Source organism: Lagopus muta, chromosome 7, assembly GCF_023343835.1.
Source record: "Lagopus muta isolate bLagMut1 chromosome 7, bLagMut1 primary, whole genome shotgun sequence".
Taxonomy (NCBI): Eukaryota; Metazoa; Chordata; class Aves; order Galliformes; family Phasianidae; genus Lagopus; species Lagopus muta.
In genome coordinates, this window is record NC_064439.1 from 24,866,805 (window position 1) to 24,882,859 (window position 16,055).

General features: G+C 36.1%; 1 protein-coding gene across 5 annotated transcripts in view; it reads right to left on the reverse strand.

The window, feature by feature from the left end:
• ICA1 (islet cell autoantigen 1) overlaps positions 1 to 16,055 on the reverse strand; it is a 70,419-nt gene that overhangs the window by 47,507 nt on the left and 6,857 nt on the right. For all 5 annotated transcript variants that reach the window (XM_048950689.1, XM_048950692.1, XM_048950690.1 and 2 more), the window contains exons 2-7: positions 13,429 to 13,452; positions 11,838 to 11,875; positions 8,814 to 8,985; positions 6,969 to 7,041; positions 5,270 to 5,393; positions 2,874 to 3,072 (exon numbers count right to left, since the gene is read on the reverse strand). In XM_048950689.1, the coding sequence (XP_048806646.1) occupies positions 2,874 to 3,072; positions 5,270 to 5,393; positions 6,969 to 7,041; positions 8,814 to 8,985; positions 11,838 to 11,854 (585 nt within the window). In that variant the 5' untranslated portion in view covers positions 11,855 to 11,875; positions 13,429 to 13,452. The remainder of the gene's footprint in view (positions 1 to 2,873; positions 3,073 to 5,269; positions 5,394 to 6,968; positions 7,042 to 8,813; positions 8,986 to 11,837; positions 11,876 to 13,428; positions 13,453 to 16,055) is intronic.

Here is a 16,055-nt window from a genome sequence, read left to right on the forward strand (position 1 = left end):
ATACCTAATTTAGATCTCCCCTGCCTTTGTTTAAGACCATTCCCCTTTGTCCTGTCACTATTCACTCACGTAAACTGTCATTTATAATTAGTTTATAGGAAGAATAAAAAGAACAACAAACCTCCCAAAAAAAAAACCCAGTGGAGGTGCATAGTGTTTATAGAACACTGTGGGGAGAAGTAAACACTTTACCTGTTTCCTTGGTTTGACTTAAGTAGTAACAATCACAAGAATATCTTCATGTAACAAGGTAAAAAGTTTGTTCTGTGGGTTATTGCTGGAAAAACAACACCGAACACTTTGAAAGTGGCAGTATAGCTGGATCTATTGTATTTACAGCAACGTCTTGGAAATAGCAGTAGAAAACTCAAGTACCTCACTGCTTTGAAAGAGAGCTACAAAAATACCAATGTTTTAACTCAGATTTTATCAGCTCTGAAAATACTGACTCAACTATTGATCTTTTAGCCTTAGCTACTCTGAGGTATGAAAAGCCCATCTGGATTGATTTAGCTTTGGTCTCCTGAAACAAGTACTGCCTCTGTACACATAGTGATGTATTTATATTATGAAGGCCTACACAACTGAAAAACAGTTCTATAATCAAGTGATATAAATAGTGCTGATGCACTGGGTACATTAAAGATCTCTATACCAGCACTGTTTACTCAAAATTAAAGACACTTACTGAAGTAGCACATAGCATTTTCACAACACAAAGTCTGAAGAATTTTTTTTTTCAAATGCTCTCTCAGATCAGCTCCATTAACCACTTGCTAGTGTATCACTACATAAGAAACTCCAGATCAAACATTTCTCACTGGTGATGGCATATTTGAGAACTAAAAAAATCTTACATCTGTAATTATGGTATTTTTCTCACAAAGTTAAGCATGAATTAAATTGCAAGATCCAAAATAAGCCTTAAAAGCTCTGCATTACACTGCCACACTATGGTACAATCAAGATCTGCAAGCAAGAATATAACAAAAAGAGAATAAAAATAACTTCTATAATTATCTGAGATGAAGTACCTACCATCTGTTATGTTTATCTACTACAACCCCAAAGCACTAAAAACAAACTTGTGCCTTGTTCAGCATCAGCTACCTAGGTAAATTATACTTATGGGTTTTGCTTTGGTAATGTTTTTCAAAAACGAAAAAAGTTTAACTTCTGCAAGTGTTAAAACATGTAGGAAAGTTGATACCAGCAGCATTCTTTACTTTGCTGGCTGCAAAACATAGAGGTTTTTGTTCTCTACAATACTATGTGATCTGAAAGGTTTTCTGTCGACGGCCAGAGGAAAGAAAGGTTCAAAGACATTCTTTAAGTATTTTTTGAGGTATTCAAGGCAATGCTACAGAATTTTAGCATCTACATCGAACACATCAATGATTTGCTTTGTTGCTAAAATATAACTCATTTTAGACTTGCAAACTTTTCAATATATTTAACATGGTACAAATAGGAAAATTTTCCTAAATACTTCTAAGTTTAAAAAGACTTTATTTTTGCTGACCTTGAAGCACAGTAACACAAGAGGACTGAAATTTCACATGCAGCTTTTTAAATGCACAGCTCATGAGTCAAAGCATAAATTATTTTAATTACTTTGCCATTTACATAATTTATACCTTCCATAGCATTTGTTTTTCAAGAAAGCTATAAGTCAACTTCGTATGACCATTACCAGCACTACTTTATTTATTCTAACATTCCATTTTTTAAGTGTTTTTCTAATAAATCAAACATTACACATAAGCAATTGGCTGACGCCAAGACCATACCAATTATTTTACCTGTAAGAACTTGCCATTATAAACATTTCCCACAAGGCATAATAAAATACTTGCCTGGTGCCACGATACTTACAGGAATATCCTGAACTGAAGTATATTAAATAAAGATTAGATGGCTAGCTGGAATTTCATCTATTCCACCCCTTTCTTAATTGCTATTGTCACCATTTCAGTTTACAAGAAATGGTACAGTCTAGATACATACCAGTTCTTTTCCATTAGGATGGCTCACTCAAGTTTTTAAACTCCAAATTATGCACCTTTCATCTCCAAACATTTCCAGTCACAGAAAGATGACTGCTCAAGCCATTAATGAACAAGGATTGTCTTAAGAAAAGTTCCAGTCCTTCAACTAATACATGCAAGGGCCTCCTGAGCATTCCTGATCAGGATCAACCCAAATAAATTCTATCCTCACATTTGGCAGCAAATCTGTAGACTATCCTCTGTGACTTGTGATTGGCAGGGGAGGAATATAGTCAACCTGAGAGACACTGAAGGAAGACAATTTATGGAGAGTGCATTCTTAACAGTTTTAATGGTTAGTTGTTGCCCAGGAATCACGCTGAACTGCATATGGAACTCCTCCCTTAAATCTGACACCATTCCATTCCGAATAATCCTGCTTTTAACTGCACCCAAAGATTTATCAGCGGATACTGGCATTTCTGTTATTCTGTCCATTTTAGGTACAAAAATCTATTTTCCTTTCCCAGATGAAAGCAGACACACCTTCTTCAATTAGTCATTCAGGTACCACAGCTAAGTATTTAAAATTAGATAGCCTTCTTTAAAACATATATTTTATATTATAAAGATTTAAGATGAAGTTAAATTGACTACTGAAAAATGCTATTTCTTACTACCATATCTTCCCTTACAGCCTACTCTTCTTTGAAGGATATCGTATTCCATATCAGATTAATTGGAGTTCTGTCACACGGAAAAAGATCAGTTATGTTTAATGGCCTTTTTAGCACTGCAGAGTTATATCTTCCTGAGAACAATCAAAATCATGCTTCACTGCTTCATCAGGCATCCCATTCTAAGAAACTACAAGAAATGTCATACCTTCCTGAACTTTTCCATCTGCTTATAAAGATTTGGATCCAGTTCCTGAGACACATCTTTCATCCAAAGCAGAGCTCCTCTGTATTCAGTTCGATACTGTTCCATGCGATTTACTGTCAGCCACGTGTCTGATATGGCCCTATATCTGAATGTCTCCACTTCTTGATATAACCTAGTCAAAGGAGCACGCAGTGCTAATCTGGGGAAGACATGAAGAAATGAGGGGAAGGAAGTCATTCTGCAAAGGCACACAAATTAATATAATTACTGATACTTTGCTAGTAATCAAAAGACAGAAATAAAAAAGAATTCACTCAATTTTTACTCTGTGTTTAGATAGTTGAACAGATTGGTTGGGAATATACACAAAATTGATAGTTTTGTATTTCCAGCTCTCCTAGTCAAGTAGCAGCCTTTCATAGTTTCCTTCACTTCCTCATGCAAGTGGAAAAGATACTTTGGTTAATGTGTATATTTTATTTAGCTAACATGCTTTTATTTACTTTTTTAACTTTCCTCTTTGCAAGTTGCATTTAACAAGTGCAAGAATATACCTGAAGTCATTTTTATTACTGGATACATACCACAGATGCATCAAGATAGTCATGTTAAGCTTCAGAAAAAGCATTTCTATTAGCCTTTAATCTTCATATATACATGTAAACAAAGAAGTAATCAGTCAGGTGCCTAACTAACTGATTCATTTTTCTTTATTTTGAGGAATCCAAACAATTCTTTTGAAGGATATTTATCATTGGGAAGATTTTAGGGATTTTCTTAAATGTTTGTTTCAGATACTACACTTCGGAGAGGCAGCAGGGGACACTGTTGTCTTCCCTATGCCATCACTTCAGCTCCTAATGGGACAGAATTACTCCAACTTTTGCCATGTTTCCATCTGCTGCTTCTGCTTTCCTGTTTCTTGCCAGCAGCCACCTCACTGGAATGGGTTCAATCAGTTCCACACCAGTGTAGAGCTAGTTTAATTTGTCACTTAGGGACTTCCTAGGCCTAAGAGAATCTCTAATTTCAGCTCCAATAGCCAGCAAATTTCATTTACTTGATCTCCGGATTGCTACTGGCATTCAAAATAAGTACGAACAATTTTCACTCCAAGATGAGCTTGAAGATGGCTCAAGAAGAAAAGAAAGACAAACATCTGTTTTTATTTTTATGGGAAATAAATTTGAAAGACATCTTACTTGATGTACATTTAAGAGATATAATAAAACGTGAACTTCTTACTGGGTCTTTTTTGGGTATAATGTACATTTTTCTTCAATTCTACAAATACCTAACCAGTCATTCAAATGAAAAATTCACTTTACATGGACAGACTATACAGTGTGATTTGTGAAAAATGTTGAGCTACTTAAAAAAGCAAACATTTAGGGGTTTTGCTCAAAGGTATCTTACATATGTTCTGAAGATCTTACTCAGGGCTGTTCCTGGATGTGCTAATGACCAAACTGTAGCCCAAGATAAACATGAAATCCTCAGTACTTGGTAGGTGAGCTTTTTATTTTGAGCCAAACAGCTGCACTGCTCAGCTAAAGCTGGAAAGTGTCATGATAATTAAAAGTCTCCCCAAATCCTTTAGGAGTAGAAAATTTGATTTTTCCTTTGTCATGAAACTGAACTTTCCCTTCTGACTGATGGAAAATTTAAATCTTTCATAGTACTAATATGGAAAAAACAAACCACAAAATCCTACATACATAATGAAACCCAACAACATCAAGTACTGTTGCTTGTAAACCCTTTGAAAAAGCACAGTCAGTGAGACATTGAAAACTCTACAGAAAAGCAGAAGTTTGCGTGTTTGTGCCCCCCTGTATCCTTCACATTATACTAATCTGCTCCTACCCAATCTACGTAAGGTCAGCAGGACGTTTCCTTGAGATTCTTTCTGTAAGGTTAAAGCAGGAAATGGCTTTGTTTCCTTGAGGTGTGAGACTCTATGGTCCAGAAAAAGCCACCTCCTACCCCTCTCAGGACCTAGACATCTCCCCACAATAGGAATGCTGCAGTGTTTTTCCACATAATGAGAATTGCAGCTAAGCAGGAAAGAGACTTGAACCAGCTCCTTTACTGCCCCACTGCCAGACAGGCCATGCAGATAGCACACATATAGCTTCAGAACTGCTGAGCTGAACAGGCATAAGTGGAGGAATCTGGAGATCCAGAGACACAGCAGGCCCAGGGGACAGAAAACAGATTTGGCAAAAGTACTCACAGCAAGCCAGAAATATTACCCGTACTTTGACAGTTTTGGTCAATAACAAATTTCTTACCACTTTGTTCCTCACATATCTATAGTGGTAAAATCAATTACAGCAGTGATGAATGAACTACCATTATCCCATGTGATCAGATGGTAATTCAGACATACATACCTTTGCTGAGAAGAAAAGCAGAGGGCCTTTCCAGTTGCTTGCATCATTTTTCCTGCTCTCGTTTTATCCTGAGAACCCTGTGACCGAAGAAATTTCCCCAATTCATTTTCTTCCTGAGACAGAACTAATGAAAAATAAACGAGTGATCAAACATGTCATTTAAAACATTACTAACAGCTTTTAAACTGGCCTAACATCAAATAGGTTAAGTCACTCCAAATCCAAGCAGCACAGAAAAATTAATTTCATGGACTTTCTGAATTTATAAATCAGAATATTTGATGAGTTTCCTGTATTTAACAAGAACCACTATTTTGTTAGTGCCAAGAGTCAAAAGAAAAAAACATGCTACTTAGTTCTTGAACAAAAATAAATAAATAAATACATAAATAAATAATCAAGGTTGGATTACATGGAGGTCCCGAAAGTGGCATAACTGTAGTATCTAATCTGGTCTTTGTTTTTCCAAGCTTGATTACTGACTTTTTTTACTACGAAAAATCTAGTAACTTATGTTAAACAGCATTTATTTTCAAATTACTTTGCAGGACCATTTTTAGAACTCTAGGATTTTTCACATTTTAAATAATACTCTTGAATTTGTTTTTTTTAAATAAGAGGATAAACAAAAGTATATGGTTATATATTGACATGTTACTACTCCCAGTTTGGAACTGTAAGTTTTTACGATCTCAAATCCTTATAAAAAAATTTAACGGTGGCCTCATCTAACAGTCTTTCAAATTGGCTGTCTTCAATAGCACCTATTTCTTTCAGGCTCAATGAGGAGAATGCTCCAATATATTGAAAGATGTTTTGAAGTTCTCTTGTCACTCTGGTAAACACTGACAATCATATTGCAGACTCATAGCACACTACGACAGAGTGTGCTGCATGCACATCTTTGTCAAGGAAATTTCACCTGCTATTGTGGAATACATCTGAACTCCAATACACTACTAGTCTGCATTACAGTTTTACTCAATATCCTGAAACATCTTGTCATCTCTCAACTTCTTCTTTGGATAGGCAAAAGAAAAAGGAAAGAGTGGAGAAAATATGTATAAAACTGAACCACAAAAAAGTAAATTTAAAGGTGTTTCCAAAGTTGATTTACTTTTCTAGGCCAGAAACCACAGCAGCAGAAAGTCAAAAATGTCAATGGAAGAAAACTTCTTAGGTCTTTTAATACAACCTGCTGTTTGAAACTTCCCAATGAAGTTCCTGTCTCTCACTAATGACTACTAATAATTGACGTCCACCTGTTGAAGCCAAGTCAGCATAATCAAATTCATCATAATAGCATGGATCAGTTAATTATAAAACTAGTAATAAGACCAGTGTTCTTCATAGTCAATCTTGATAAAAACACAAGAATTCAGAACAGTTAATTTCTAATGCAAAACAGTTCTGAATTTAGATAGTCCATGTAATGTAATAGAAAAGAAGCCTCAAAAATCAAGCTATCCCACATAACTGTTGCTTTGTATCACTGTAATATCAAATATAAAACTTAACATGAACTTGGAGATTTATTAACAATTAAGCAAATCTACATTTAGGTGACCACAAGGAATGTTATCTTTAACTAGGATTAAAGCAGCAGTTCCCCATTTCCATTTTCACTTTTTCACTTGTTAGATGATTCCATATTGCAGATCTCCTTATCATTTTAACTACAGTATTTGATCATACTTACAACAAATCCTTTTTTGATAAAGTTCTATTGCTTTCAACAGCTCCATACATGTTCTCTGAATTGAATGGAACAGCTGGAATTAAACCAGAGTGAACAAAAATATTTTTAAGCGTATGCAAGAAACACTGAAGATTAAAACACACAAAAAAGCTTATCTTAACTTTTGTTCAAATACTAGGAATTTGTATTTTCTTCTTAAATATTGAGTAACCTTTCCCTTTTGAAAGTATATTTGCCTTAATTGTGTATTTCTTTCAATCACATTATCCATTGAAACTATATAGACAGATCAGTCAAAACATACAGAAGGAAAATAAAGACAAAATACATTTTGGAAACAGACTAAACAGTCGATATTCAACCAAAGTACTAATGATTTGTTTTTAGTTAATACCTTTTGATACATATGAAGACATACTAATCTTTGTTTTTGAACACCCTCCAACAAAATACGAGGTTAGCAAAATGCCTATCTGCAGTTTCACTGAGACATGTTAAGGGGCAATAAGTATATTAAATTTTTAATACCACAAAGGAAAGTGGAACAAATTCATATGATTATGCCAACAGTAAAATTTTTGATTTTAAAGTAAACTTCTTACTGTCACAGCTCTGGTTTTCTAGACAAAATGATAAAGCAGCAGTTTCCTAAGAAAGTATAGAAAAAACATCATTCTTGATTAAGTTCTGAGAATTAACAGGAAAACAGAAATTACCACTTCTTTCTGTTCATCTAAAACCTGCAATTTCAACTTCAACTTTGTTATTTTAAGTACCATGCAAATAATAGCAAAATGGACTGTTGGCGCAGTAACTGTCATCCTTTGGCACCTGCTTAACCTCCTTATGTACACTAGGACCTTGTCTTTTAAGCAGAGAGCATGACTTGCAGTTGAAAAGCTGCTTAAGTTAAAACTTTTTTTTTTTTTAATCTTGTAAACAAAGTAACCTATTTATAATCCCACATGAGGTAACAAAGTGTCCTGTCTGATGAATCTGCAACACAATAACCACAAGAACTCAGGTGTCCATATTTATAAAATACTGTTTCAGCCTCTCTAGCTTGTTTCACAACAATACTTCCCACTTCAAACCTATCATGAAAGCCACATGCATGCCTAGAATCCTCTAAGATATGTCAGTTATCACTACCACAGTTAGTGTACAAATATTTAGGTGTTGTAAGTTTCTTGTACTTCATCATAAACACATAAAAAAAAACCAAGAATCCTAATTCAGTGATTTTCTAAGAACAATACAATTGAAATTTAGCTAGACAATAACCCAGTTATTACACTTCAGAAGTCCATTATCTATCTTTTTTTGATTTAGCCAAAGATGTTTAGGCTCTTCACTTTGTAGAACCTTGGCTCTCTTCCAGCGTAGCTGAGGGTACTGACAGCAGGACTGTATTTGCCACTCATCAGGATTCCATCTCCCAGTTACTCTTTAAAAACTCAGGAACTGCCTTTTCACATGCTCACAAACAGTAATCTATACAAAAGCCTCAGAGAGCAGACTGCACTATGCACCAATTCCTGATAATAAACAAAGGATGATCTCCCGTTTCTCTTGACAACAGAAAAAGCCTGCCACCAAAACCTGAAAATAAGATGAGACATGTCAGGTTTCAAATAAATTTTTGTCTTACAAAAATGCCACTGTATTCCTTGTGTCTCCCTAAGTACTTTTGTCCAAAATTGGAAAGGATACTGTACAAAAACAATGATAAAAATCTATATAGATTATCATACAGTATGTATAGGTACATATCTTAGAGACTTGATGGAAATTAAAACATCTTAGAAGTTGTGAGAGAATAGTTATTACTCAGACATTACAAACCTCTAGTTTTGCATCCAGATCTGCATCTGAAGCCACAACATGTTCATCTTCTTTTTTTCCTGTGACTTTTATAAGGGTTTGCTTTGTTTTCCAGTATTTCTGTTGCATTTTATTAACCACAGATTTTTCTTGGCTTTGAGCATATTGGTCATAAAATTCTCTTGGATAATTGCTAAAATATTAAGAAACAAAACAACAGAACTTCAACATGATGCTGAAAAAGTAAATCTAACAGACTATATTAATATATTTCATATAAAATACGTCACGTATATCTATGCATGTGTATTCTAATATGCATCTCCTCATTATGCATTAGTAACAAAGTTATTAAAGCGGTACAAGTTCCACCAATATTTCCTATCCTCCTTTGGAAAATAATACATTGCATTTAATCTGAATGCCTTGGGCACGTAATATTGCCAAATAATCAATTGCTAAAAAATCTTCCCAATGCATTATAGAATAATTTATAGTCCCTTGAATTAAAATTCGTTTTTATACAACTAACAGGAAAGTTCCAAACAGCACTAGTAGAACTGCTATTTTCATGCAATTTAAGCTGTGTCAGGATTTCACAGAGATCATTTAAAGAATATCACGTAAAGAATGAAGTTACACTCTTCATTGTCATTTTTAGAAATTGCATAAATAAAAAAAGAATATTTGTCTCTTTTTCTTTCTCCCCCCTATGGGGGGGGAGGGGGGAGAATTTTTACTGGCAGATGATTCTGCATTGCATTCCTCCAGCAAAACCAATAGAAAAGTATAACATAAACACAAACTGCATATTCTACAATATGTTTAAACCATATGAAGCATAGAAAATACAGTCTCTCAATGAAATCTTGATCTCTTTCAGTAACAGTTATTTCACTATTATTTTCTGCAAAAATTACACTATTATTATCTGCAAAATCACTGCAGCTCATGAGAAATAATTGGTTTGTAAAATGTAATACTAGGAAAATTAAAGTCTTTGGTGCACATATTCCTAAAAAGGGTGGCAGTGCTACCCTACACAGTTACTGTAACTTTAAAAGGAACTTTGTTTGACAGGGATATGCCATTTGGTTCAATTATTTCTAATCAGTGAATTAAGAGGCAGCCAATCACCAAATGGATGATAAGAAATTTAACTGGAAATGAGCAAAGACAACATTCAAAATGCATACATACGCTGCATTTCTTGGCTTTGTCCTCAAATTCTCACAAAAAGAAAAAGGTGTCACTCATTTAATTCTGCCCAAGCACCAGCCCAAAGAGCTTCATTTATGAATTTTACTAAGCTTAGAATAAAAGACTTTGGTGCTACAGGACAAAATAAACAATGCATGCCAAACATGACATTTCATATGTAGTTCTGCACAAATACATGCACTCTGGCAACTTCAGCCTACCAAATTAGGTCAAATCTATACTGACCTGACTGATGTTGCACCTCTAAAAGACAAAATTTACAATATCTAATAAATGACAAGGACATTTAGATCCTTGCCAAATCCCCCTGCATTATGAGAAAGCTGAATATAATAGTTTAACTAGTAAGAACAGTGTAATATTACCTTAAAGAAGAAAATAAATAAATAAATAAAGTAAAATTGAACCAATTATGTGGCAGTACTAAAGCCCTAGCTACGTGCCAGTTGTGTGTTTTAATCTATGCTGCAGCTGTGCAAATAACTGGTATCTCAGTTCACTGGTCAACTGAAGAAAACACCATAATTCATTTGATGTCAACCTCCCTTAATAGCTGCCTTGTTTGAGATCACTGGAAATTCTGATGATATGCAGGGAAGAATAAAAATGAGCTACTAATGCAAGATCACAAAAAAAAAGTTCTGGGATTAATAGAGATTCCTGAATTACACAGATAAAGAAATTGGAGAGAGATGAAGAACGCAATCATCTACCACAGACAAATTCAACTACTAATGTCATTTGGAGAAATATCTGGCTCCTGCTTATTCTTAATGTGATTATACAAGGCTTGCTCATAAATCAATGCCTCCTATCAGTGCCTTTCAATACGTCAGCCTATGTCTTCAGAGGTGGATGCTGGTGGTATGGCAGTAGAGGTTGTACCTCCTCAGCAATATGCCATTACATGTTGTTGCCATGAGACAGATGGCAGCAGAGAGGCAGTCTGACAAAATAGCATCTGATATGGAAGTGCACATGAAGCAATGGTGTGGAACAGAATTCCTCCATGTGGAAAAATAATAACATTCAATAACATACATCGAGTCTATGCTGAATGTTCATGGAGACCAAATAGTGCCTGGTAGTACCGTGAAAGTTGGACTGCATGAGCAACATTTTCCTATCAGTAACACCGTCATAGCAGTAGTAAAATCTCTGCTGGGGCAGATTTTTAAGAGCATGGCATGCAGGTGCTTGTTCATCTCTGGTGAAAATGCATAGCTATTGGTGGTGACTGTGTTGAGATCTAGTGTTTTATAGCTGAGAATTTGCTCTATCAAATAGCGTTATTATGTTCTTTGTATCTGTTATTTCCATGGAAATAAACAGGAAGCATTATTTCCAGAGTGATCTACATAAAGCTTTCATTATCTAATGAAATATTTGGTGGATAATTTTTATTGGTAGGCTTTTGTCAACATCTTTTAAAATTTTTGTTTGGATTTCATGTCAAACAATCACAGGTATACTTAGGTTTCACTAAACAATGAGAAAAATAACTAAAAGAATGATCTAGTTTTATTTGGTTGTTAATAACAGATATATCTCTTGAAGTAAGATGGTTTATATACTTCCTACCATTAGGCAGGAAATTTTTAACGCACACAATTTTTAGCTTTATAGTCAATTCACTTGTTTTCCATTCTTCAGGAAGTTGGCAGTTTTTCACTTTCTGTTTTTATTCTTTTTAAATAAAATATCTACTAGCGATCATATAAATACTAGATGCCAGAAAACGCACGATAGACTCAGGCAGTGACAAATCAGCACACCAAACACCATTACCTCTTTAGAATAATAAAAAATGATCAAGGCACTTACTACTTATGACCATCCATGCTTCTTATTTTCTTCAGACGCTAAATAAATAAGAAATTATCAGTTAATACAAATATCTTTAAAATATAATTCTCACGTTAGACAACAGAAACATTGCTTTCCCACACCATGTTGTAGCATCTTGCATATCATGTTATGACAGAAGATTTTTCCATTTGCAGACCAAATGCTTTCCTCATGTAACACGCAATTCTCACCTGTATCTATGGCACACACATTTAAGTGGTGTTGCTGATTTTTATATTTTAGCAACCCTTTCAAACAAATAAGTTTACCTGGCATAAATTAAGCAATTTTTGACTCAGCAAGCCCAAAGTTTACGTTAGGAATAATCCTCAGTAAACTTTTTTTTCCCCCTAGAATTTTAGTCACAGTGCAGTTCAGCTACTTGTTTTACCAATGCCCCGCTGATCTACTTTTGAGAAAAACTAGCTTCATCATGTCTTGAGCCATGGATGTGAAATCTAACCACCAGACAGTTTTTCTCAGAAGGGCACCATAATTCCAGTGAATGAAATATGATTTGCATGTGTTTAGATTTTAAATTTTAGAAGTTAGCATTTCCAGTTTGGATACTCAGTGAGCTGTCCAGATGGCATGCACATCATCAGTAACGGAACACACTCCTCCTAGGCGAAATTTACAAATCAAGCCAGACACTTCTTATAAAAAAAGAGAAAAAAAAAACAACAAAAGCACAACAGAAAACAGCACCTGGCATCTCCTCTGTTACTTCCAGAGAAGACTCTCTGGCACTAATTTGGGAGAGAATGAACAGGGACTACAATGGGGAATTATGATTGGCAATATAGCTAACAAGGTACTGCCTGAAGACAGTATGGCAAGCACTGAAATGAAATGGGACTGGCACAGATTGCAGGGATTCGGACATGGCTATGCAAACCTGAGAACTTCCTGCAACTGTGAAGCACATGTACTCCCATTTGCAGCCAAACAGAGCCAAATCTCAGATTCTGGATTCTAGCCTCTCTGTTCTCTGTACCTGTGAAACTTCCTGGCGAAGTTCCATAAGATGCTGGAAGATTATAACAGAGCAGGATATTTTCCTGAAATTGAATTTTTGTGAAGTGCTCATAAGCTGCAGGAGAGATGGTGAGAAAATTCATAACCCCTGTCTTCCAAGCAGAGCTAAATGGTAAGGTCAATGACCAAAGAACAGAGAGGAAGAAAGAACCGCTTTGGATTACTGTTTGTCTTACAGCACTGTCATGTCAAACAACATGCAGAATGGATAGCAACAGGCATGTCTTTGCTTTAGTTTTTACAGAGTTACAAAGCATAGGCAATGTTAATTTCAGTTTTCTAATAGCTGTCTCGACTTTATTGTTTAAATACAGGTACTCCTTAAGTCAACATGTGCAAGAGATAGGAACACAGGATTTGGCTTGATTACACACCCATGACTCAGTTATTGAGCAGCACGCTTGGTTTAACAGGAAGCAAAGAACAACCTATCCAGGTAAAATGATACGCACACAATATGGAACAAAGCGTAGCTATCAACAAGGGGAACAGGTCTAAGGCACTGACCTTAAATACTGTACACACTCACCTTACTCTCCTAGAAACCAGCAACCTTAAAAAAAAAAAAAAAAAAAAAAAAGAGATAAGGTGACATTGAATTCTCATTTTGCAAGCACAGCTCACATTCTTTTTTCCTGAATATCTGACCTTATATTTGACTCTGAGGACTTTCCAGCTGCATTCCAAGTCCTACATCACACCTCTATGCCCTTTGTGCAATATTTTTGTAGTTTCGAGTGCCTGAAAACTGTGTTAGTGGTATGAAAATGAAGGCATGTGCTTCTGGACCCACTGTGTGACATGAAGGCACATAAGAAGTTTGAAGCTACAAGGACTGATGAGACATCTTCATATGGCTATGTAGGGTGGAGTCTTACCTATACTGGCTGCTATACTCCTGGCATGCAGTATCACTCAAATCACACTGAGAGAGAAGGGTCCCAGAGACCTCTAGGTGATATAGACATAAGCCTGCCAGAGAGATTGCAGCAGTTCAACAGCGGGAACCGAAAGCAGCACACTGCTGAAGCTCAGTCTTTGGGTCACTTTTATTTCCAATGCAGAATCAGCTTTTGGTATGAATGAGTATTGAGGCTGTAGGGACAGCTCAGTGAGTGCTGGCCTTGAGTGAAAACAGCTGTAGTTGCTCAGAAAGAATCACGTGATTTTTGACTGAGTTTGTGGTTTATCACCTATAATATCCATCACAAAGAGTTCCTTGATACCATTCATTTCAGATGTTGTTCAAGGAACTTTCATAAAGAAATCAGTTATGTTTCAGCTGAGTTTTACTTCTCTCACTGGCTGGAAAACCAGAACGTCTGCTACAATTCTGCAATTCTTTTAGCTGTTAATCGAGACCGCAAAACTGCACTCAGATTGGGCCCCATGATCTTCACTTACACAGAACTTGTTACTTGTAAGTTAGATACACTTCTGAGATATTTACAGGACTGCATACTAATTTCATTTCATGTTTTAGCATCACAGTTTAGCTTTACTGAGATGAGAACAGTATTAATTAACACATTAAAAGACATTAAAATAAACAAAAAGGAAAACAGGAATATTTACTTGTGCTGGACGTAGCTGGATGTAGTACTACAGGAATTCTTGTGTTTGTATCTGAGTGCAACTGCAAATGTACTTTCCCTGAAAACTGCAGTCAAAATTAACTTATGTCTTCATGTACTTTCAAATATAAAACTGAACTTAATTTGCCACAGGAAAGTTGATGTGAGAGACTCTAAGAGTAAAAAGCATTTTGGTAAACAATATTATGCTGACCTGGAAAAAAAATAGCATCCACCACCCCACTGGAAAACATTTCATTCAGAAAGTTTCCATTACCTTTAATGATAAAGAGCAGTGCAACATTCATTATCTCTGTGAAAGACATCTAACAAAAGATAGGGACACTGAATAATACGGAAAAAAACAGCAGCAAGCATAGGTGTTACGGATCTGATGTCTTCTTCACACTGTGCTCATTCTAGAAGTGCTACCTAGAGTTTTGAGACAGACAGATGCTACCACAGCTTCAGTTCTAAACCTAAGCCTGGCCTGATCCACAAGGAATCTACCTGGAAGACAAGGGATCACAGTGCTAGAACATCCATCTCTGTACGGAGCCGGGCCCTATTAGCCCTGCTGAACCCCTAAAGTTCCTCACTGGCCCTGAAAAGCTACAGGAGGCCTCAACACTATGTTTTGCAGTCCCCTGCGTGTGGACTGGCACCAGAAAGGCTTGCATCCTGGCAGCTTGGGCCTGGCACAGTCACTGGCTTGGATGCTGAAATAGCACCCAGCTGTTTCTAAGTTCAGCCTGGCTTTGGAAGGAGCATAGCTGCGTTCACACTGCATGCTGCCAGAGCTAACAAGGCATGCTGGAACCCTGCATGCAGCCAGCCATGGCATCTCTGCATTTGTGGTGGTTTGTCTGGGCTGTAGGCTATTTACCCACAAAGTATTTACATAAGTAGCCAAAACGGTTGGAATGCACTAAGAACTTCATAATATTGCTGGCCTACTGCATCACACTGCTCTCCTACATGATATTTTAGTAGCCATGTTGCTGGAAGGAATTCACTTGCAAATGGTGCTTCTGTTCCACATGATAAATGGAAATCCATGGAAAATTCTGTTTCTTTCACCCTCTCAAACCATTTCAATAGATCGCCAACACTCTTCTCTGCAAAAAGGAAACTGCTAGCTTGATGTTTCGAATAATTAAGTCTTTAGCATTCCCTAAGCTTCCCCTCCATTCCATGTTCTCTGTGTGACTGCCTTGCTTCTCTTTTTCAGTTTTATTATACTACCGTTTGCTGCATCATGGGTTATCTGGTTTCCCAAGAGCTGAACAATATTATCTATTATATTAACATTACTCAGAAACATTTAACATTCACTGGAAAAGGAAAATTAAGAAGCATCATGTGGCAAGGTGAAATTCAGATCTTAATGCTCTTTCAGTTACGTGGAACTTTAAATAAATCTTTTCTCCCCATTCAAACATCTGTTCTCTGCTGAGCATTGCTTACGTAGCTCTTACACTAATCCTCAGTCAACAGATTCTATAGGAGAAAGCAGGAAGCAACAAGAGACCACAAACAGGAATCTTTCAACCATGAAGACTGAATCTAAAACAGTGGGGAT